Genomic DNA, 26,000 nt, shown 5'->3' with positions numbered 1-26,000 from the left:
TGACAGTATCAGGTTCCACTGTAATCTGGACTACGGGGATCTGTTCGACTGGGACCACTGAGTCTGGTGAGGCCTTTGGGAACAGCAAAGACCTCATTTCTTCTGTAGCTAGGTATGGTCCAGTGGCGTTCTTTTGAAAGCCACGTACCCACTTGCGTAGGTTGTCCCGAGCAGTGTCCCGAATCTCCGCTGAGGGAGGATCATAGAATGCTTTCTGTAAGCATTCTTGGCAGACCGAACAGGTGGTGGGGCCCCAGTACTTGAGATCCCCTCTCTTGTGAGCACAAGGGGCGTGTGTCCTACACGCCGTGTGTCCATGGAAGTGTGGCCGACGGACCGCGCAGAAGTCGTGGTCACACTTGACGTACTCCTCCTGTAAAAGAAAGAGACGATGAGTATTGTAGAGTCATAATATGGCTCGTATATAAAGTTAATTATTAACAAGTTAATATTAACATAAGTTAATTGTGATGCACAGAAGGGTGGGTGAAAGGAGATAGACGCATGCCTCGTGTAACCCGCCCGGCTGGTTGCCGTAGCATCAGACAGTCCCAGGTGGCCGTAGGCCTCCATGGAAGGTGTCTTGATAATGGGAATTCCATCTAGAATAACCATATTATAGACTAGGCTTGAAATCTTATCAAGAAGTCTGGGGATCATGAGATCCTAGTAAGGTTCCGGCAACCAGACGTGCCAATTACACGTAGCGTGCTGGAAAGATGAAACACGCAAGAAGACAGAGTGAAAACTGAACAAAGTGTACGATTCCGTACCAGTTTGTCTGCGTTAACAAACCGTCTAGGTGCGGTTTTTAGGAGCTATCGCTAGTAAAGATAGCTGAGAGAAGGGGTGCAAGGCATCTTGCCGCCTCCGGATGGGTCCGGCCTACCCCCGGCACGCCGGAAGCCGCTCGAGCAGAGTTTCTGGCATTCAAGAATGATCATACTATGGTCAAGGAAGTCAGGGTGGCGGCAGCCGGTAGCGGCGGCCGCCGGCAAGGAGCGGCGGTTCCGGCAGCCGGAGGCAGTCGGAGGGTGACAGGGGTAAGGATAAGGGAGCATAGCCGGGGCCGGGGGCCGGCTGCTAGTGCCGGCACTCCGGAGGGGTCAGCAGTGTGCCGAGGCTATGAGGGAATGGAGAGGCCACGGCGGTAAGCCAGCGGCCGGCGGCGATCCCCCGGCACTCGGGGGAAGGCGGCAAGGATAAGGAAGTCACCCGTAGCGGCGGTAATGCCGGGGTAGAGGCGGCAAGGGACAAGCACCAAAGAAGGAGGTGGGATGGCAAGGCTGTATTAGCCCAGTCAAGACACCTCTGGAAAAGGTACCATCATGATAGAGGTGAATCTATCATCCTAAGCAGGGGCCGCAAGGGCCGGGGGCTAAGGCAGTCCAAGAGAGGACAGGGTGTACCCAAAGAAGGGGTGGAGACTCTTCATGGCGACCAAATGATAACTGACTCCATAGCACTATGGAAGGTCTATGTATCAGAGCGGACAACACTGGGAGCACCACGGGGTCCAGCACTCCAGCCTAGGGTGGAGTGTAGGACAGGGGACATATGAAGCCTAACCTACTGATAGGTTAGGCTAGGCAAGAGATAATGTTGGGGGGGGGGAAAGGGTCTTCTTATAAGAAAGGATGGGTTATGCACCAGAGCGGCCACCTAGGAAGGGAGATGCTCACCCTAACCTATAGTAGGTGGACCAACTGAAAAACGGTGCACGCGTATATTTCAGCAAGGTACATAAACCAGCCCTCCCAACCTAACCTGGATTAGGGTTGTTAGACCCTAATCAAGGAAGGGAGAAGACGTATCGCAAGGAAAAGGTCAAGGACCGATTCAGCTTAAAGGAGGTGATCCTACCTTTAAGGCCCGCAGCACTAAGGGAGGGGTCATTCCCTTAGGTGGGGAGGCGATACAGTACTCTGAGGAGTCTTGTCCTATCACATGTAATAGGGTACAAGATTACCAGAGGGAAGCCCAGGGCTAGGGATGAAGAGAGCATATAGGGGTCCTATCATAAGGTAAGGTTAACAAGGCACTCAAGATAACCTACCCCCTATATGGTCCCTGAAGGCGAAAAAACACTTGCATCACTGTCAATGGTATTGTAAAATAATGCCAAAATCTTCATAACTAACACTAGGATCACTGAAATATCATGCATTAACACTGGTATAGGCTCACTGGCCTAGGGGCTAATCAAAGCCTACTGGTATGGGGTCAGCGAAGACCCTAACTAAAGCGTCAAAAACACGATAAAAGTTCCTAGCTATGAAGACTAAATAACTAATAGCGCTGATTAGTAATTTATATACCGGTAAGGCTGTTGCGGCTAACTAAATAAGGCATGCAAGCAACAGCAGCGTCATAAAATGGCGCTGACCGGTCTGGCAAAGCTCTGCCACAATTATGCAAATATCTCGAAAAGTAAGATTTACTTTAAGGTCAGAGCTTATTTAACCCTGGATAGGTACGGTGGGTCGTTTGCGACCCCGAGCGTCAAAAAAAAACAGGTTTTTCTCACGTGACTCACCCCTGTGACTGAATTTGTGGGTGATCGACCTGCAGGAGGTGTCTCCCCTACACGCTCTAGTAGTGTCCAGATGTGCATTGCTGTAGCTGTACTCCTTCCCCGATTTCTGAGACGCGTCGGGGTCGTTCGCGTCCGAGTTTACCCTTCTGAGGTAGTTTGCATAATTATCAAAGTTATTACGTATTATGAAATTGTCGTAGAATGGTGCAACTTGTATAGGTTATCAGTTGTGGAAAGTCTTGGTGGATTGTTTGGCTACCATGTGCATGTTTTTTTTTTTAGTTAAAATGTCGTTCATCACCACGAGGACCATTTTACCGCGAGTGCCCCTTTTTCATTTTTTTAAATTTTTTTGCCAAGTCATTTTTCCGTAAGATATTGCCAAATAGTGTCGTAAAACTTTTGCTTGTTTAGTGTTGGAAAGTGTGTCTAGATGATCTGGCTACCCATGCATGACTTTGTTTTTGTCAGATACGACGTAGTTATTGGTATATTGGGTATTTAACTGCGGTTACCAATTTCTGTTTTTTTTTCAATATTTGTAAAAATTACTACGTAGTAAGGAATTGCCGTATATTATTCATTTTTTTTTCATGTTTATGTGTTAGAAAGTGTGCCTTGATGGTTGGGCTAACACGTGCATATCTTTTTTTTTATCTGAGATGTCGTATATTAGAATGTCGGGCATTTTACCGCGAGTGTCCCTTTTTAATTTTTTTTAATTTTTTTGCCAAGTCATTTTTCCGTAAGATATTGCGAAATAGTGTCGTAAAACTTTTGCTTTTTTAATGTTGGAAAGTGTGTCTAGATGATCTGGCTACCCATGCGTGATTTTGTTTTTGTCAGATACGACGTAGTTATTGGTATATTGGGTATTTAACTGCGGTTGCCAATTTCTGTTTTTTTTTCAATATTTGTAAAAATTTACTACGTAGTAAGGAATTGCCGTATATTATTGATTTTTTTTTCATGTTTATGTGTTAGAAAGTGTGCCTTGATGGTTGGGCTAACACGTGCATGTCTTTTTTTTTATCTGAGATGCCGTATATTAGAATGTTGGGCATTTTTCCGCGAGTGCCCCTTTTTATTTGTTTTGCATTTTTTTGCTTAGTCATGTTACCGTAAGGAATTGGCAAGTAGTGTCGCAAAACTTATATTTTTATAGTGTTGGAAAGTGTTTCTAGATGATCTGGCTACCCATGCCTATTTTTTTTTTAGCCAGATATGGCGTATATATAAGTATGTGTTCGATTTTCCTGTGATTGCCATTTTTTCGTTTTTTCCCATTTCTTTCAAAATTACTACGTACTAAGGAACTATCACAGAGTAATATTTCATTTATATGTTTATTTGTCGGAAAATATGCCTTGATGGTTTGCCTAGCACGTGGCTGAAATTTTTTTTTTCTGAAATGCCGTATATTAGAATGGCCATTTTTCCACGAGTGCCCCTTTTTATTTGTTTTGCATTTTTTTGCTTAGTCATGTTACCGTAAGGAATTGGCAAGTAGTGTCGCAAAACTTATATTTTTATAGTGTTGGAAAGTGTTTCTAGATGATCTGGCTACCCATGCCTATCTTTTTTTTAGCCAGATATGGCGTATATATAGGTATGTGTTCGATTTTCCGGTGATTGCCATTTTTTCGTTTTTTCCCAATTCTTTCAAAATTACTACGTACTAAGGAACTATCACAGAGTAATGATTCCTCTAGATGTTTATTTGTCGGAAAATTTTGTTTACTTTTTTTTTGATTGAATATCATCAAATTTTTTTAGCTAAAATATTGTTTTACATTTTTTTTTTCAATTTTATTTCCCTTCAAAAAAAATTTTTTGGGTCAGAATTTTAATTTTATAGTCGTAAAATAATCGACAATTATCCAGCAACCCACCATACAATCTTTATGCATATCCAATAATAATTAGATTAGTAAATAACACCTTGAAATTGACATACCCTTCCTACATTTCAAGTGGCAGATTAGGGAGTCTGAATCAGTGTGGTTGGCGGCCATTTTGTGGACATATCCGAAGCGTAAGCTGCCCTATCTATATATATTCTTGTTCCCTATAGAATTTGTGATATTTTTGTATATTTTTACCTGCATAAATATCATATTATATATTAAATATATGTATTTTTTTACGAAATTTCCAAGTACTCAAAAAATTACCTTTAGATATGGCCCCTGATATAAATGTAATTTACAAAATAATGAAGATTTTTTTACATATTTCTATTTTAGGATAACATATGTTTATTCCCTAAAAAAATTAGCCACTTCCTATTTCATTTGGGTACCCAAAAAAATTCATGAAATTTGGACAATTTTTTTTGGCCAAAAAAAGTTACCCTTTTTTTCTCATTTCAGATCTTCACCTCCATGGGTCTGACTTCATCCAAAATACATCAAGATGTGTCCTAAACATTCAAGAATCAATTCCTAAAAGGATTTGTGTATATATGTATAAACTTTTTTTTTATGAATTTTTGTCAGGTCTTTTTTTTTTCTACTTAATTTTTTAAAATATTTATAATAAATAGTTTTTCTGCAGACGAGTAGTATTTATCTTTACAGTTGTTTTAAGCATTCATTGAAGTTTTTTTTGGCAAAAGAAAAAAGGAGGTTACTGCAAAAACTGATTTTTCAAGAATTTTTTTTGGCGTCGGGGTCGTTCGCGTCCGAGTATACCCTTAAAGGGGTGTCCGAGGACCGTACCTATCCAGGGTTAAACAATACTTAAACCTTTGTACTCAACTTTCCAGAAGAAGGTGAAGCTGAAGGTTGAGACATGGCGAGGATGCAAGCAGATAAAGTCGCACAAAGGGAAAAACACGTCCAATCGAGCGAGCTACTAGCAAAAGGAATGAGGACGGACGTGACGTCATCAAAAGCAATGGCGTCCGTCTGTTTACATCGCGAGTACCGATATCGCCACATCTAGATTGGCTGCGGCTCAGCTCCCAGCCACTCCCTGTCCGCCATATTGAAGCGTTAACTCTATATGGGGTGCAGATAGCTATGTGGCACGTTAATACATGCGTGTCCCCTGTTGATACACGATGTCTTAAGGGGAAACCCTTAGGATACTCGCTCCAGAAGTTAGAATTCTGTGATAACCTGTGGTTTAATTCTCTGGGAAAATCCTAGTAGTGATTACCCAAGGAAGCTACCAAAAAGGATCCTTCCATCAGGACGCCATGGCTTGAGCCCAAAAATATATATATATATATATATATATATATATATATATACTGTATATATATATGTGTGTGTGCGTGTATATATGCTGTAATATATATATATATATATATATATATATATATATATATATATATATATACTGTATATATGTATGTATATATAAATGTATAAATGTATGTATGTATGTATGCTTGCATGTATCATATACAGTAATATAGTATTATATATATATATATATGTATCATATACAGTAATATAGTATTATATATATATGTATATATATATATATATATATATATATATATATATATATATATATATTGTGTGTATAGATAAATATATTTATACATATAATATTTGTGAGAGAGAGAGAGAGAGAGAGAGAGAGAGAGAGAGAGAGAGAGAGAGAGAGAGAGAGAGAGAGAGAGAGAGAGAGAGAGAAAAAAAAACTTATTAACAGATCCAGTCATGAAGTGGTAATATAAGATTTATTTATATACCCAAAAACATTGATTGGCGTAACTCTTGTGTGTCTACATCATTATTACATGAGTACTCATTACAGCATCGATTTCTCTGCGTCAGAATACAGAAGGAAGCTCTTTATGAATTATTAATTGTCGTATTTTGGGGTAATTTTCGTTATGTTATTAACGACGTTTTTGCTTGTAATGGTCTATTACTAGAAACGTTTTAGCAATTATTTGCAAGAGTATTTTATGATTTATTTAGTTTTTCCTTTACATCTGATGATAAGCTGACAAGGAAGGGAATGCATAATGTCGACAATTATTGCCAGACTGCACTATTGTAGGTTTTGCAACAATATCTAAAAATTATTGTGTTATTTCAGAATCGAACCCAGTCCGGTTTTAATGTTTTAATAGTCATAGAGAAATGTGTTCGCTGGAAATATTTACGTTACCATGTTAGCATGGTCTAACGTGGTGTTTCTGCAATGGGTAATTATTTCAAATAATTGCATATTTCTTTAGTTATATAGCTCCAGGGTTTCATATCCCAAATTCGCTAGGAAGATTGGTCAAGTATGCACTGAGCAAGATTGTTTACATGTATACCTATCCATTTAAACATGCTTAAGTATACTTGTAGATATGTACCGTCACCTTCATGACATTTCGTTTTATAGTAGGTAAATGTAATGAAGATTTATTTTTAGGGAACGAGGTATTTCGTTCGTTCTGTCATTGGAGGAGATTACTAAATAATTCGTTCGTTCGTTTTAGAGTGTTGAATGATTTAAGGATTTGTGGAGTTTGTCTTTTAACACAATTAAACGTAATGTTTGATTATTAAGTATAAATATTAGATATTCTTCATTTGTTATACTTTAATATTGTTTTTAATAAACAAGTTTTTATAGTTCATATAATTTAAAGATGTCTGGTTGATTCAGAGTGTTTGTCGTAAGTGTGTGATGATTGTAAGTGAATCTCATCATACTGAAATAATTAAAAGTATTATAACGAGCCAATCGTTAAGACCACGAACTGTATTTATAGTCCCACTTTATGTATTTTTTTATTCCCAAAACCGGAAGTGTAATGGAGGTTGAATTTCCGCTCGTGTTTGTATATGTATATACAATTTTTTCTCTCTATTGAACTGGTTGACGTGTCTCTTCGCTCTCTATTTTAACGTTGTTACTGATTTTATAATATTATATATATTTTTTTATTCATTACAACTTATTTAGAGTTTATTTATTTGCTTATTTCCTTTCTTCGATGTGACATTTTCCCTGTTGGAGCTCTTGGGCTTGTAGCATACTGTTTTTTTTCAACTAGGGTTGTAGCTTAACTTCTAATATTAATATTAATAATAGATAGTATATATATTTGTGAGTATGTATATATATCTGAACTATATATATAACATATGAATTATAAGATTATTTTTGTGTGTATATATATATATATATATATATATACACATATATATATACACACATATATATAGATATATATATGTATATATATACACACATATATATACATATATATAACATTTATTTATATATACATACATGTATATGTATATCTGTGTGTGTGTGGAAGTTACGAAAGCTGACACGTGATGAGCATAAAATATCTATTATAGCCACGGAAGGAAAAATTGACTTGATTGGAGTTGGTAGTTTCGTCCTATTAGTGGCATTGACAGACTCACAATGAGAATACGTATAACGAGCGATGGTATTTGTTCAAGAGAATGGGATCCTTCTGCTGTCGGTTTCTTGATAGTTCCAGATGAGTCAGATTTTAGGTAAGCGAAGAGGATAATACTGTATTAAGGGGTAACAGACCGGGGTGTAGGTTTAAATTGTGACCTTGGATACAGACAATTAGAAAGGATTCAAGAATATTTCTTTGGTAATAGTCATTAACGTGGATTATTTTACTCGTCTCTGTCCAAAGCATTGTTAAGAGTAAATCTAAATTTATGCAATACAATATACAACATTTATAATATGTAAATATATAATTGACAAGTAAGACAAATACAACATATTTAATATAGTCTGTATAACAGTAAATACTAGAGGGGCACTAAATAGAGAGAAGACCTCCGCCGCGGTAGCTTATTTCAGGACCTTTTGCTTGACCTTGACCTTAACATGTATCAATTGACGTGGATTTTCATACACTAATATGAACCAAGTTTGAATTTTGTGACAACGATTTCCAAACTTATGGTTGATTACGGGATTTGGATATTTTGCTTGACTGTGGTTTTGACCTTGACCTTCCAAAATTTAATGATTTCCAGCTTTTTACATAAAGTTAAACTGCAAGTTTCATTACTCTGCGATTTAAATTGTGGCGAGGAAGCTTTTCACAAACAAACACACAAACAAGGGGTGAAACATAAACCTCCTTCCAACTTCGTTAGCGGAGGTAAAAATATAACTACGAGAGATTCCCTATGTATCTAAAATACGAAGTTTATATTGAGGAGTTGGAAAAAAAGACTGGTTGACGTAATGAAAAGGACATTTTGCGTTTAACTCTCCAAACTACTTTATCCTTCAAAAAGTTTGATATTAAACGAGAAAGCTGGCTGATGGAAATGCAGACGCTGCAGAAGATATTTGCAAAGGTCAGCAGCATCCGACGTAGAGTAATGCAATGTTAAATCTGAGATAACCTTGCTGGCATAAATAGCGGAGGCGGATACTCCCATCAGCTTTGCAAAACATACATGAGAAGAGGCTATGTTGACACCCACGACTTCCTAGAATGAAGCAGGAAAAGATGAAAACAATATAAGGAATTAATGCCTGTGGTGTAAATGCTATGTTGTAACGTGGAAAAACGGATTAAGCATTACAGTATATTCAAGGTTATTTTTCATGCGAAAATGTCTGAAGTGATCAAAGGTAGTCTTGTAAATAATGGGATACGAAATAATAATTGATTTCTGGTTCGCATTTTCCTCTACTAAGTCATAAAGTTAGCATAAACATGTTGCACCCCCCCCCCCTCTCTCTCTCTCTCTCTCTCTCTCTCTCTCTCTCTCTCTCTCTCTCTCTCTCTCTCTCTCTCTCTCTCTCTCAAACAAGAGAAAAACTGTTAATATCGAGCTTTCTTCGTAGTCATGACAAAGTTGGCCATTTTTCATTGATAACCAATGTATTGATAATGTGGTCTAAGACCTTTTGACGCATTTTTTACAAGCTAAATTTAGTATTCAGATTTAAGATTTAGTGAGAGGTTTGTATGAACGAATCATGGGAGATTCTTAAGATCGACTTTTTTTAAAAATCATTAACACAAAACACACACTGACTATTTAAAAAAAAGTTTTAAAGACAAAAGCCTTACTCGAAAAATAAGTATTTTAAGACAAAAAGTGACAACAAATATAAGCTATGTATTTACTCATAAATATTGATTACAGTTTCTTTTGCATTCTATTTGCGGTATGTTACATTTTTGCATTGTGTCCAGATCAGCGAAAGCCATTTAGGAGCAGAGAACGTTCAAGGCTTGCTTACAAAATATGCAGCAGTGATTGTTAAAACCTACTATTGCTAGAGTTTTGCTTCAGAAAAAGAATTCCATTTACCAGACCTGAAAATTTAAGGGATCTAGGCTTCTAAATTGGCTAAGATTTCCATATGAGATGAGCCCATTTTTGACAAGAATCTTCTTCTTCTCCTTCTTCTTCTTTGTCTACATCTTTTCCACTTCTATGTGGGGTCGATGTTTCTGGTCAGCTTTCTCCATCTACCTCTGTCCCACACTTCATCACCGGTTAATCCCTTTGATCGAAGGTCATCCTTGATACAGTCCATCCACCTTCGCTTTGGTCTCCCTCTCTCTCTCGTTCCCTGTACCTCCATTTCCCTCACTCTCCTCCCAATATACTGTTCATCTCTTCTCATGACATGACCTTACCACCTCGGTCTACTTTCTTGGATCTTACCTGATAGTTTTCTAACTCCTGTGGTACCCCAAATTACCTCATTCCGTATCTTATCTCTTCTTCTGACAAGAATGGTAGTTAATTTTCCCTACTTCTGGGCGCTCTCGACTTAACGAAGACTACATTGAGTGTTCTCAATGTATTTGACAGATCAAAGAAAACAAACAGTTGAGATGTCTGAACCAATTGCATAATTTAATACAAAAGCTGGTATCATAAAAGCTTCCCTGAACGGAACTAGAGTACATAAAATGATGGTTATGAATTCCTCAGTGGTTTTAAGATACAAAAAAAAAAAAAAATCTGAAAACAGGCTTCATAGACTAACTTGCGAATGCATAGAAACTCGACATTTGATATAAATAACGATATTATATTATCATCTCTCTCTCTCTCTCTCTCTCTCTCTCTCTCTCTCTCTCTCTCTCTCTCTCTCTCTCTCTCACATACACACACACACACACACACACACATACTATCAGTGGGATTTGGTATTTTTTAGATAAAATACTAAACAAAGCAATTAGTTGCTTCCTTTTGTTGCCTTTATGAGCCCCCTATTGAGAAGGAACATGAAAAAATTCAATTATTTTAAAGTATTATGAAAAACCCTGAAACACCTGCTACTTTTCCAGGCCATCATTTTCTAACTATAGAAGATGCCAAAGTGGCATTTTGCAACCCTTGGTCGCCTAGGAAACGAGTACAACAGACGTTACGGTGGTCCTTACACAGGTGAGCTTGTGTAACGCCACTAGATAGCTCTGAATTATTAAATAGGATGACGTATGCAATAAAAACACAAAAGGGACTGTGGTTCTCCACAATCAATGCCTGGGTCTTGTTGGGACATGAGAGTTTGGGGTAGTGGTAGAGTACTCTTGGTAGACACGACTTTTCCAGTTTTTCTCCAGGCCAGTTTGAAAACATACAGTAGTGCTATGGCGAATGATAATTTGATGGAAAGGAGTTTGTGCACAGAGAGAGAGAGAGAGAGAGAGAGAGAGAGAGAGAGAGAGAGAGAGAGAGAGAGAGAGAGAGAGATTACTATAGTATCACATTCCAATTTACAATCTTCTCAGACAGATGGAATGACCAAAGTATGTGGTAATTTCCATGAGCAGGAAAAAAAATGCTTGTAATTTCATGTACCGATTAAATTGGAACCTCTCTCTCCCTCTCTCTCTCTCTCTCTCTCTCTCTCTCTCTCTCTCTCTCTCTCTCTCTCTCATATGAATAATAAAATTACCATTATTCACCAATAATACGATTTTGAATCATTCACTCAGGAGAGCCTATTCTTGTTCAGTAAATCTATAAATCGTAATGGAATCCATCATTAAGTAAATATATAGATCATCGCAAGCCGTCATGATAGCATATCCAAGGTGTTGATCAAATTTACATTTGTGTTTCTATATTTCTATGCAATATTTTCTTACCTATCGAATAGTGGCTGTTTGATTATAGTGGCATAGGATAAATCTCTCTAATATACGCTTACTTACAGTATGTATACATGTTTGTATGTATGTACTCTATTTATCCGTATCTTAAAAATATATGAATACACTTACACCCACATTATGTTTGCGTGCGCACCTGTCTGTGAGGTCCACAGATCTGAATTCTAAGGCCATCGTAACTGCAGAGATCCGAGGCTGTCTATGGTTGAAAATGCTTCTGCAACCCGAGCCTCTCTTTTTGAGTTCCAGAGTCTTTTCTTTTTAAGTTCCTTTGCCATCTCAGGCTATGAGGATGTCTCCGAGTTCCGAAGCTCGTCTCTTGAGTGCCGTGGCTCGTCTCTTGAGTGCCGAGGCTCGTCTCTTGAGTGCCGAGGCTCGTCTCTTGAGTGCCGAGGCTCGTCTCTTGAGTGCCGAGGCTCGTCTCTTGAGTGCCGAGGCTCGTCTCTTGAGTGCCGAGGCTCGTCTCTTGAGTGCCGAGGCTCGTCTCTTGAGTGCCGAGGCTCGTCTCTTGAGTGCCGAGGCTCGTCTCTTGAGTGCCGAGGCTCGTCTCTTGAGTGCCGAGGCTCGTCTCTTGAGTGCCGAGGCTCGTCTCTTGAGTGCCGAGTGTCGTCTCTTCGAGTTCCGAGGCTCGTCTCTTCGAGTTCCGAGTGTCGTCTCTTGAGTGCCGAGGCTCGTCTCTTGAGTGCCGAGGCTCGTCTCTTCGAGTTCCGAGGCTCGTCTCTTCGAGTTCCGAGTGTCGTCTCGTGAGTGCCGAGGCTCGTCTCTTGAGTGCCGAGGCTCGTCTCTTAAATTCCAATGCTCATCTCTTTAAGTTCTGAGGCTCTTTCTTGAGTTCGAGGTTGTCTCTGAGCTCCCAAGCTGTCTGAGAGTTTTGATCCTGTCTTTTGAGTTTCCAGGCTGTCCCCTATGTCCAAGCCTTCTATCTGAACTCCCAGGTTGTCACTGCTGTCAGTGAATTCTGAAGTTTTATCGAAGTACTGAGACTGTCTCTTGAATCCCTAAGTTCTCTCTTGAGTTCCCAAGCTGTCACTGAGGTTTGAAGTTTTCTCAAATATCTGTGGTTGTCTTGGAGTTCTGAGGCTGTCACTGTATTCATAAGCTGCCTTTAAGGTCGAGGGTTGTCTATGAGTTCGCAATTGTCTTTGAGGTCTGGGGTTGTCTGTCGTGTCTGGGTTTGTCTATGAGGTCCAAGGTTTTCTGTGAAGTCTTGGGTTGTCTATGAGGCTCGAGGTTGCCTTTGAGATACAATATTGTCTGTGAAGACCGGGGTTTTCTATTAGAGTCAGAGTTGTCCTTGTGGTCTGTGATTGTCTGCAAGGTCAGTGGTTGTCTTCGAGGCCTGGAGTTGCTCATGAGTCCCAAGGTGGTTTTTGAGGTATGGAGTTATCTGTGAAGCTCGGTGTTGTCTGTAAGGTCCGTAGATGTCTATGAGGTTCGGGGTTGTCTTTTAGGTCCAGGGTAGTCTCCTGAAGTTTGGAGTTTTCTATGCGGACCGATATTGCCTTTGAGGTACGGGGTTGTGTGAGGTCGAGGGATGTCTATGATATCCGGAATTGTCTTTAAGGTCTTGTGTTGTTTATTAGGTCGGGATTATCACTGAGGTCCGGACTTGTCTATGAGGCCCGGACTTGTCTTATAAGTACAATGAAGTCATTTTTGACATACGGGGTTGTCTGTGAGGCCTAAGGTTGTCTTTGAGGCATGGGGTTAACTGTAAGGTTAGGGGTTGTCCATGAAATCCAGTGTTGTCTTTGAAGTCCGAGTTCTCATGATGTTCATGGTTGTCAATGAGGTCTGGGGGTTGTCGTTCAAATAATTTGTTTCTGAGATGGAGAGTCGTCTGTTAGGTCAAGAGTTGTCTATGAGGTCAGGGGTTGTCAATCAGGACGGTTCGTCTTTGGATTCCGGGATTGTCTTATGAGTTCCGGGTTAATTATGAGGTCTGGGGCTGTTGGTCTGGATTGTCTGTCTGTGTGTATACATATATATAAGTGTATGTTTATATGTATGTGCATATATATGCATATGCAGTATATGTATACACACATCTGCCCTGTGGTAGGGGTGTAAGAATTCTACCAACGTACACCTTGCGTATCGTAAACAGCCTTGCAGTCTTCCTTTTTAACAAAAGGCTAAGCCCTCGGCCAATAACTGGAAAATTCTGTCTTGTAGTTGGACTATTTAGTGGAAGGTCAGACTCACCTCCAATAACTGTTGCTGATGACTGCAAGGGCATGCGATCGTAAAAATTCTTTACCAAATGATAAACCATGCTGGATGCTATTAGAAGGCGCATCAGGCAACCGACCCTTTAATGTACTGATAACGGTGAGAAAGATTTATATATATATATATATATATATATATATATATATATATATATATATATATATATATATATATATATATATATCGGTCTCTACAGTAGATATATACCTGTATATATATGCATATAAGAATCTCTCTCTCTCTCTCTCTCTCTCTCTCTCTCTCTCTCTCTCTCTCTCTCTCTCTCTCTCTCTCTCTCTCTCTCTCTCACACACACACACACACACAAATGTACAGCCACGTGATTTCCCTGTGAAAAAATACAGGCCGAAATTATTTGACTGTTAATGTTGCTCTAAATCACAAGGAACTACCAGTTAATTTACTTTGAAGTTAGTGCCAATGACATAGTTCTCTTTATTATAATAATTATTATTATTGATTGCTAATCCACAATCCTAGTTGGAAAAGCAGAATGCTATAAGCCCAGGGGCTCCAACAGGGAAAATAGCCCAGTGAGGAAAGGAAACTAGGAAAAATAATTTTTTTAAGAACAGTAACATTAAAAGAATTATCTTCTATGTAAACTATAAAAAATTTAACAAAACAAGCGGACGAGAAATAAGATTAGAATAGTGTGCCCGAGTCCACCCTCAAGCAAGAAAACTCTACCACAAGACAGTGGTTATGGCACTACCCAAGACTAGAGAACAATGGTTTGTTTTTGGACTGTCCTCCTGGAAGAACTGCTTACCATAGCTAAAGTCTCACCTCACCAAGGGGGAAGTGGCCACTGAACAATTACAATGCAGTAACCCCTTGGATGATGAAGAATTGTTTGGTAATCTGTGTTTTCAGGTTTATGAGCACAGAGGAGAATATGTAAAGAATAGGCCAGACTATTCGGTGTATGTGTAGGCAAAAAGGAAATGAGCCATAGCCAGAGAGAAGGATCCAATGTAGTACTGTCAGGCCAGTTGAAGGAACCCATAACTCTCTAGCGGTAGTATCTCAACGGGTGGCTGATGCCGTGGCCAACCTACTACCTACAGGATATTATGGCTATTTATGAAAAAAAAGCATTATATATTCATCTTAATAAGAATAATTCCTTAACTTCCTGTAATTACTTGCATGACTGCTTACAGTATGCGAGGTTTTGCGTGATTGTCCTTTTCTGCGGACCCGCAAACAACGGAATTTCTTCGTCTAGTCTAGCGTCGTAATACGCCCAAGACACACACATCGATTTATTTGTAATAGCGAAGAGAACATTCATGTAGGAGCTGTATGAAGAGGAGTGGGAGGGACCAGCCACAGGTTTTTGGGGTGGACTAAGTTATGAGCGCTGGTGGCGTTGAACGTGAAGAATGTCAATGTTAGTGTGCACTCTTCTTACTCGGGGAAATCATTTGCCTGGAGATCGCTCGCTGACGGAACGCAACCAGTTGTCTCCGCTTGTACCAATTCACGGACGCCCTTCCTTGTTTCTCGTGGTCTGATTTCAATGGGTCATCGTTATGTTAGAACGTGCGAATGAGGTATTTCTATTGTGTGTATCGTAGTGATATTAATCATTAGGTAACTTACGGTAGCGAAATTAATCTTTTATTTACAATACTGTAGTAATTTTAATTATAGAATCCCTATTTTTTTTTACTAGTAATAAGATTTCAAGTAATATAAATGATAGTAGTCCATTTTACATTTTAGTTTTGTATGATTTAAGGAAAGAAATTAGGCCACACATTATCAGTAGACGAGATAGTTTTATTTATTTAAAAAAAAAATGACACCCCTCTAATGAGCGCCATACATCTTCTGGCAATCTTGGATGCTATTTATGGGTTTTTAGGCTTTACTAGTCACTAGTCTAGTACTCGGATCTATTAATTCCTATTAAATGCGGTGTGGTTTTCCTGGCCAGTTACCGGGAGCTCTACTCCAATCGGCTGCCAACCGAATGCCTCCTACGCCATCCAAGACAGGTGGTTCTTATGGAGATGAAGTTGACGTTGTTGAAGTACGTCGTGGTGAGTCTACTATCTTAATTTTCTCACGATTCGTCACTTGTTTCCATTCATAATTACTTAAAATTATATATATATATATATATATATATATATATATATATATATATATATATAGTATATGTATATATATATGTGTGTATATATATATATTAATATATATATATATATATATATATATATATATAGTATATGTGTATATATATATATATATATATATATATATTAATATATATATAGATGTATATATGTATATATATATGTGTATATATTAATATATATATAGATGTATATAGTATATGTTTATATATGTGTATATATATTTATATATATATGTATATATATGTATATGTATATATATGTATATATGTATATGTATTATATATATATATATATATATATATATATATATATATATATATTTACGTGTATATATATATTCACACTCACACGCACAAAGAGATTCAACTCTATCCACCTCTCCCCCTTTCCTAACTACAACCCGCTGGTTCGGCAATTTGTGGGAAAGAGTGGTTCCCGGGTGTACCTCTCGGAGTACCCCTTTCTCACCAGGTTATGACTACTCCTCTCCCTCTTGAGCATGACAGGGGAGATTATTGCACTTTTTGAAGTTATTCACAATTCCAGATGCAAATACATCCTATTTATCGCAGAAATGTGTGTCACTTGCCTCTTGTATTTCACTGCATTATAGCATGAAATCCTGTTTGCAAATGTACGAGATATTAATTTTACGAATTGACAAAAGTTAGTTAAACGAAGGAACTAAATAACATGAATTTATGTAATTGAACGCGGGTATCTGCAATTAATTTTTACAGGTTACTTCTGTAAATAAAAATCTATGGATTAGTGAAATAAGAATTATATTCTTTTAAAACCAGCTTTATAAGCATTATCCCATCTGCAAGTCGTTTTTTACCTAGATATTTGCCTGCCCCCCTTTTTTTTTTAGTAAACCTTTTGATAATTTTGGAATTACTTTCATTACAACCCTATGCATTGATTGACTTGTTGATATTTTTAATATCTGCTCTTTATATTTCGTTATAGTATGATAATTGCATTCTAAAATCGGATAATTTTTTTAGACTATCAGCAAAATCTTGCTCCCATCTTGTGTCAGAAAGTAATACATGAAAAGTCCTGAAATATCTCAAAATTAAATAAAGCTTTGACTGACTTACAAATAAAGAGACGATACCCCAATGGAATTCGTCGATTGAAATTAACTTTTAGCACTCACGTTGGAAAATCACTTTGAAATTTTATCAACTGTACGGACGGGGTCATGAAAAATAACATTAAGACTTGAGTCATTTCCAAAGTTAATTGGTTTCCTTCTCTTAATTCCCTCGGGTTTACGAGTGGTTTGACTTCAACATGATCACTACCAACGCCTGGCTGTCTAAAGGAAAGCGTTTCACATGCACATACTTGCACTTACTGCAGTTACAAATAAATGTGCGTATGAATGTATAGCACATCATGTTTTGAGCTTGAATAAATTTCGAAAGGAATGAATGCAAATGTATAAGATTGGGATTTCTTCAGTTTAAATGTCAAATCTTCCATTTCAGGAGACTTAATTTATACTATACGAATATTGTATGTTTATTTGTATGAATGGCCCATTACCTTTGGTGAAAGTTAGGATATAATTCTCGAAGATATTTCATAATGTCTGTGTTATATATAATGATTAGAAGCCGACTCTTAAAGCAAAACATTAGCAAAACAAAACGTCCCTTGAATCTAATGGCTTTTCCTGACAAGTATTTACTAAATTCAATGCTAAGCTGATATTAATCGTAAATGTTTTATGCTCGTGGTGGCTGATGTGGTAACGTCCCTGACTGGTGAAGGCCAGAATGGGGTTCGAATCCCGCTCAAACTCGCTAGTTTCTTTGATCGCTCCAACCTCACCATCCTTGTAAGCTAAGGATGCGGGGTTTGGGAGAGCCTGTAGGTCTACCTGCTGAGTCATCAGCAGCTATTACCTGGCCCTCCTTGGTCCTAGCTTCGGTGGAGACGGGCCTTGGGTGTTGATCATATGTATATATGGTCAGTCTCTTGGGCATTGTCCTGCTTGATAGGGTAATGTCACTTTCCCTTGCCTCTGCCATTTATGAGCGGTCTTTAAGCCTTTAAACCAGAAGTTTTAAGATTCTTTACATTCTTTTACTCTTTCCTCTGTCATATCTTCAGCGACTCTAACCTGTCGTTAAGATCCTTTATTGATTCTATGCATCCATATATCGGTACAGAGAAATCTCTATCGACTCTGTCTATCTATATGTCGATACAAATTCTTTATTCAATCCAATTATATAGCATCTGGCTATATTCTACTTGACATTTATATTCTAATCTGATATGTCGGAAAACCGTTTTACCTCATTTTTTTTTGAGATGTCACTCAAGAATAATGAAATAAATATTGAATATATCTGTTGCAGATTGTATGGTTAACATTGGTGTCAGTCATTTTTATTATTTTATTAAATTTTGATTTATATATTCCCTAACAAATCAGATATATAGTCAATTTAACGTTGGAAATCGGGTTATTCATTTATACAGTTTAATCTACAACATTAAATATGACTGAATTGAGAGATATGGCTTTTATTACCTACGTATGATAATTTCTTTCGATAATTAAATAACAATATTTACTATTCTAAATCCCCAAATGAGGAACACAGTACAAAGGATACGAACGTTTATAACTTGATAAACTCTTTTCTAATCTAATTATTAATTAGTGCCTGATTCATCCTCCGGTGCGCTGAGCCTGACAAAAACCATTTTCAAACTTTGATTGAATTGAAAGGCATTTTCTTCTTAAGTATGTCGGCTTCATGGATTTTTTAATTAAGACTTGCAAATCAAACGTATTAGCAATATCAAGTTGCGAGCGATAACTTTATGTTCGTTGTTGTTGTCTTTTATTTTTAAATCAAGTCTTCGAACTTATTTTGAAGAATTAGATTAGTTGATGATAATATTGATCAAAATATTTATATCTTCATTTTTCTGACGTGATGCCACGATAGATTTTGCAAGTAAATGTTGCCATTATCACTCCCGTAATCATAATATAATGAAATAATTAAATTGATAATGATAAGGATTACGTTTTCAGCTGCACGAGGCCGTTCAATAATTGTCAAGTGTTCATTAGAGAGTGTACCTTTGGGGGTTTCTTTATATGACACGTTTCGTAATTAGATTTTCTAAAATATTCCACTGCACCATGTACGTCTTGCAATATTATAATTTGCTAAGCTACAACCCTAGTTGGAAAAGCAGGATGCTATGAGGCCAGTGGCCCCAACAAGGAAAATAGCCCAGTGAGGAAAGGAAACAAGGAAAAATTAAATATTTTAAGAACAGTAACATTGAAATAAATATTTCCTATATAAACTATAACAAAACAAGAGGAAGAGAAACAAATTAGGAGTAAACCATAAACGTACTTTCTTATTCTGCTGCTTCAGCAAATCGTTTTCTAGCTCACTTCAAAGGAAGTCGTTGTCATTAGCGCTTTAAATGATTTATGACATGCAAACTGATTAGGTGATAAAGGCGAGATGGTGTGATGGCACAGACCTTAAATACCTTTGTTGACACACCTCTTGAACGGGTTCATAACGTGTCTGCAATAACAAAATAAACGATTTGACACTCATGATAATGTGTTAGAACACTGAAGGCATTATTCTCATGGAAGGTACTTCTTACTTTGTGCATTTGCATCAAGTACTGCACTTTATGTAAATTACATGCATTTATGTTTATGAATGCTCTCTCTCTCTCTCTCTCTCTCTCTCTCTCTCTCTCTCTCTCTCTCTCTCTCTCTCTCTCTCTCTCTCTCTCTCTCTCTCTCTCTATATATATATATATATATATATATATATATATATACATATGAAGCGTGAAGTAGGAGAGGACGATTGGAGAAATATTGATTTAAAAGCTCAAGATAGAGATGACTGGCGAAATCTATCTGAGGCCCTTTGCGCCAGTAGGCGTTGGAGGAGATGATGATAATGATACATATACATATATATATATATATATATATATATATATATATATATATATATACATATATATATATATATATATATATATATATATATATATATATATATCCATCCTCGGGAGTGTCGTCTAACTAATACAAGTCAAGTTACTTTGTTGTTCATAATGCATCGTCTAACAAACTTAGTGGTTCTTTTAATTTCTAGCCCTAAGTCCTAATATCGTTTACTTCATTATCAATATATTGAGCATTCAAACCCATAATGCTGTCAAAAGTATTGAATTGACTACTGATTTCTTATCTTTATAACTTCTTTTTGAATAGAAATAAACATATGCAGACATATTTGATGGATTTCTTTATACACTAAACTTGAATCTCTTTACGTCCGTTTATACGACAATCCAAAAAGAGTAAGCTACAGTTATTTTTCATCTCGATAGTAAAATCTATTGACGATAGCAAGAAATTCAATCTATTAAAAAAAAATCAAATTTTAATATCCTGGCCACACACATTGTCATCAACATAGCAAACCATTTTACATTCACCATCATCATCATCTCCTACGCCTATTGACACAAAGGGCCTCCGATAGATTTCGCCTGTCGTCTCTATCTTGAGCTTTTAAATCAATAATTCTGCGTTTATCATCATCTACTTCACGCTTCATAGTCCAAAGCCATGTAGGCCTGGATCTTCCAACTCTCCTAGTGCATTGTGGAGCCCAATTGAAAGTTTGGTGAATTAATCTCAAGTATAATTATAATTAGTATTCTGTTTTTCAAAAAAATCATGTATAGTTTACTTGATAGTGGAGAAGTGAGATTGCCGATTACTGTACCAAACGTTTGTGTAAAAGTTCCCTTAGGATTCACATTTTATAATCTTTCATAGTCTGATTAATTCTGTTACGATATTGATAAAAATTGATAAATCCAATTAAATACTCAAAGCTTTCAGAGTTTTATGCATTTGATATATATATATATATATATATATATATATATATATATATATATATATATATATATATATATATATATATATATATATATATAGTGTGTATGTATGTTTGTGAATGAATGTTTCTATATATTTTTGCGAGCATATGCAAAACATAAGCTTGAAACTCATCATAATTGTTTTTCTTTCCGCAGCCGACGAAAATGACAGCGGCATCGGATTATGCGGCTGGGTGCTCACCGGTCTCTCGTGGATCCTTGTCCTGGTCACTATGCCGTTTTCCTTCTTCGTCTGCTTCAAGGTAAGACTCAGAGTGGAACAGTAATGTAATTTTATTTTCAAAATGAATTTGTGCTTTTAATTGGTACGTAATCTTGTGTTTTCTTGTCTTTGGAGTGCCCAGTGAATCACTGTAAGTTTCTAACTAAACTATTTTTGGTGGTAGTAATGTGTAGAAATAAGAGTTAGTCATTAGTGGCAGTTTTCTTTGAGATAAACTTGTTGACTTTATAGAAAACTGACAAATAAAGAATTGTTGGAGTAACATTTTTATTCAGTATAATCAACTTGAAAAGCTATAGTGCTGTCTGCGTGCCTCCGATTACTAGAGGGTTATTGCAGAGTCCCTTCGGCTCATAGCACCTTTCTTTATAGCTTTTGTTTTACTTCAGTTCCTTCTAACTCTTTTTACCTTCTGGCTACCCAACCTCATTTAGCTTTTACTCGCTCTGCAACTTGGGCGCTGATCATATGTATATATGGTCAGTCTGTAGGGCATTGTCGTGCCCAATAGGGCAATGTCACTGTCCCTTGCCTCTGCCATTCATGAGTGTCCTTTAAACCTTTAAACTGCGTTGTTTTCGCCTCGCTGCACCTTGGCACTGAATGACCTCCCCGGCCCTTGTGCCGAATACTGTGTCTAAAATTGCATAGTCATTAATCGTACTGGTAAAGAAACATATGCATTGTAAGATTTTAAATCAGGACTGTTTGAGGTTCCTCTCGAACCCCAAGGTTACAATAAATTAATATTGCTAATGATGATTTAAATTTAAGAGAAACACTAATGAACTTCTTAAAGGTTCCAGTACAAAACACGAATAATTTCTTACCAAAAAAATGGTCTTTACAATCTAATCCAATGATATAAATCTGCTATGTAGTTATCGATTTTAAGTTGCATATTATCGAGAAGCTTCTTTGGGGACCATATGGCCCCGAAATATATAAATAACACTATCACTAAGCCACGTCTGGATTGTTACATCAACCTTCATGAACGTCTGCCGAGATAAAAATAGGCAGACAATTCTTTCCTAAGATTCAAGCTTGGAAACAGAGGCTTTAAGAGAATTAAAATCATACGTATAAACAAGGATATCGACTGAAAAAAATATGAAATAAAAGATCGGAGGATTAAAACCAATAAACATACTTGATTTTTAGCAAAAAAAGGATGGAATGTGAATTTTATTTTGGTTTTTATTCACTGCGTATTTTAATGAGCAAGCGTTTGGAGGGAAAACATGTGAAATATTAACAAACAGCGACAGAAATACAACAGAATAATTAAAAACAAAATATTTTGTAATACAGTTTTGACATAAACTAACTCTCTCTCTCTCTCTCTCTCTCTCTCTCTCTCTCTCTCTCTCTCTCTCTCTCTCTCTCTCTCTCTCTCTCTCTCTCTCTCTCTCTCTCTCTCTCTCTCTCTCTCTTCTCTCTCTCTCTCTCTCTCTCTCTCTCTCTCTCTCTTATTGTATAATATTTTATAAACATTTTTTTTATGAAAGTTACCTAATTCGAGAGCATTCCACCAGTTTATGGTCCATAAATGCTATATAAATTTTCCCAATGTACAACTGCAACTATATTTGTTTATATTTACATATAAAAGTAGGAGATCGATAAACCTTCAGTCTATTTCGAAAGTTTGTTTCACATCGATAACTTCGTATAACTTGCAAGGACTCCTACAACGTACCTTGTTTCATCTCGACTTGAAAACCTGACTCGTTCTATCTAGAACGCACTAGCTCGAGTCTTGGTTGGGCCTTGAACGAGTCTAATAATAGTAGTACCCGCCTTTCGGATCTACGCGGCCTCGTCCGTACGCAATTGTACGACTGAATCAGTTGACGCGTATAAGTAATTATACTAAGTTGGAGATTATTATTATTATTATTATTATTATTACTTGCTAAGCTACAACTCTAGTTGGAAAAGCAGGATGCTATAAGCACAGGGGCTCCAACAGGGAAAATAGCCCAGTGAGGAAAGGAAACAAGGAAAAATGAAATATTTTAAGAACGGTAACAACATTCAGATAAATATTTCCTATAGATACTATAACAACTTTGAAAAAACAAGAGGAAGAGAAATAGGATAGAATAGTTTGCCCGAGTGTACCCTCAAGCAAGAGAACTCTAACCTAAGACAGTGGAAGGCTATGGTGCAAAGGCTATGGCACTACCCAAGACTAGAGAACAGTGGTTTGATTTTGAAGTGTCCTCCTAGAAGAGCTGCGTACCATAGTTAAAGAGTCTCTTCTACCCTTACCAAGAGGAAAGTGGTCACTGAACAATTACAGTGCAGTAGTTAATCCCCTGAGAGAAGAATAGTTTGGTAATCTCAGTGTTGTCAGGTGTATGACGACAGGGGAAAATATGTAAAGAATATGCCAGATTATTCGGTGTATGTGTAGGCAACTGGAAAATGAACCGTAACCAGAGAGAAAGTCCAATGTAGTACTGTCTGGCCAGTCAAAGGACCCCATAACTCTATAGCGGTAGTATCTCAAGGGGAAATATATAATGAGCTGCATGTCGTCTTGATCAACTCATTTTTTCAGACAAGTTTTTGTCATTTTGATATATCTCACGGGCCTCTCATGCGAGCAAGAAAACTTGATGGCATAAGGCCATCTTCGTTAAATAACATAGGAATGTAATCGGGTTATTCATGCTCTCCGACTGTCTAATATTTATCTCGGGCTGTTTTTTACGAGCAAGAGCCCGTGCTGGCATAAAGATAGCTTCTTCTAGTAGAAAACTAGACCGTTTATGTTGCAGTCTGGGTAACACATTTTTTTAATAACTTGTTCTTGGGTTCGAGAGATTTAATATTAAATTTGCCATTCGAGTCCAATAAGCTGACCTTTCGGATCCAGCGACGATCATATAACGTGATTGTAAATTAACCGAACAATCCTGAAATATCTTTGACGTTAAGGGAATGACCTGTGTGTCCTGCCCATATACCAACAGGGGATTTTGATTTAAAATGGTATTGGACAACTTAATCTAAAAATAATAATTTAGTAGTGTATTATAACTCCACTTGAAAGTAATTCTTGTGGTGGTCGTTATATATATTCTGGAAATGTAAAATAAAAAAAAAAGATTATCACAAATTATTAATTATTACTTGTTAAAATCGGCTCTAGTATACCCATCAGATAATAAATTTCTTATTTAGCTACTTCTGAAGTAAAGTAGAAGGAACTTGTCCTTTTTTTTTTTTTTTTTTTTTTTTTTTTAAAGTAGAGGAATTTTAACATTTATATCTTTTCCAGATGAATCTCGATGCAACATCATCTTATACCTGGATTAATTACCACTTGAAACCAAGTCTAGCATTAAGGTTGTGGTGGCCAATGTGATAATGTCCCTAACTGGTGAACGCCAGGCTGGGGTTCGATTCCCGCTCAAACTCGTTAGTTCCTTTGGTTACTGCAACCTCGCCATCTTTGTTACGTAAGGATGGGGATTTTGGGGGAGCCTATAGGTTTATAAGCTGAGTCATCAGCAGCCATTGTCTGGTCCTCCTTGGTCCTAGCTTGGGTGTAGAGGGGGCATGGGCGCTGATCATAAGTATATATGGTCAATCTCTAGGGCATTGTCCTTGTTAATAGGGCAATGTCCCTGCTCCTTGTCTCTTCCATTCACAAGCCACCGTTAACATGTCGGAAGCCTCGGTGCACGCGAGTAGTATAAAAAAAAATAGAAATAAATAAATGAATTAAAAAAAAAATCTGCATCGAAAGTTTTTGGCAAAAGCAGCACGTTTTGAAGGTCGCTTGTTTATTATTAACAATGCTACTAATTTCAGACATTTACAAGTTTGATCTTGTTTTTTTTTTTTTTTTCTTTCTTTCTTTCTTTCTTTTTGAATTCTTATACAAGAGCATTATGTTTGCTTGCATATTGATTGCGTTGGAATGGCAATGTTGATTTCTGTCGCAAACAGGATAAAGTAATACACAAATTGTAACGAGAATATATTTAGCTTTTATACACGGTTACAGTATCCGCGATACGAATATTTTAAGACCTTGTGTAATTTTGATGCAAAATTTTGCTGCAACCTGAGAAATCCTTCCGTTTCCATGTTGAAAGAACAGGCTTGAATGGAAATGATACCCACACAAATGATGTATACTTGTGTGTGTATATATGTGTATATGTATACTGTATGTATATATATATATATATATATATATATATATATATATATATATCCAGATATATATATATATCCAGATATATATATATATATATATATATATATATATATATATATATATATATATATATATCCAGATTCTTGCTCTTTACTATATAGGTGAGATATATGTGATTTACATATACAATATATATATATATATATATATATATATATATATATATATATACATATAATATGCTGTATATACACATGAATATGTAACAATATATGTATGTAAGTGTGTATATAATACATATATATATATATATATATATATATATATATATATATATATAGGCTATATATTGACGAAGTAGCTGACCGAATTTCCTGTCTCCCGAATGCAAAGGGCTTATGCATAACCAGCATCCGGAAATCCTTTGCGGTCACTACCAATTACCGAATAGAGCCAACGTTGCTTACCCTTAGAGTTCGTGCAATGCAGTGCATGTCTCACTGTCATCCACCAGTGTGTGTATACATATATAAACACATGCA

At 36.9% G+C, this 26,000-nt stretch overlaps 1 protein-coding gene across 6 annotated transcripts in view; it reads left to right on the top strand.

Annotated features, from left to right (window-relative positions):
* The window catches only part of LOC137657633 (band 7 protein AGAP004871-like), a 980,999-nt gene that overhangs the window by 867,302 nt on the left and 87,697 nt on the right, over window positions 1-26,000 (top strand). For all 6 annotated transcript variants that reach the window (XM_068392022.1, XM_068392020.1, XM_068392021.1 and 3 more), the window contains one exon: window positions 21,191-21,297. In XM_068392022.1, coding sequence (XP_068248123.1) covers window positions 21,191-21,297 — 107 coding nt within the window. The remainder of the gene's footprint in view (window positions 1-21,190; window positions 21,298-26,000) is intronic.

This window comes from Palaemon carinicauda, chromosome 18, assembly GCF_036898095.1.
Source record: "Palaemon carinicauda isolate YSFRI2023 chromosome 18, ASM3689809v2, whole genome shotgun sequence".
NCBI lineage: Eukaryota > Metazoa > Arthropoda > Malacostraca > Decapoda > Palaemonidae > Palaemon > Palaemon carinicauda.
Note: the sequence above shows the minus strand (reverse complement) of the source record. Positions and strands in the feature narration are given on the sequence as shown.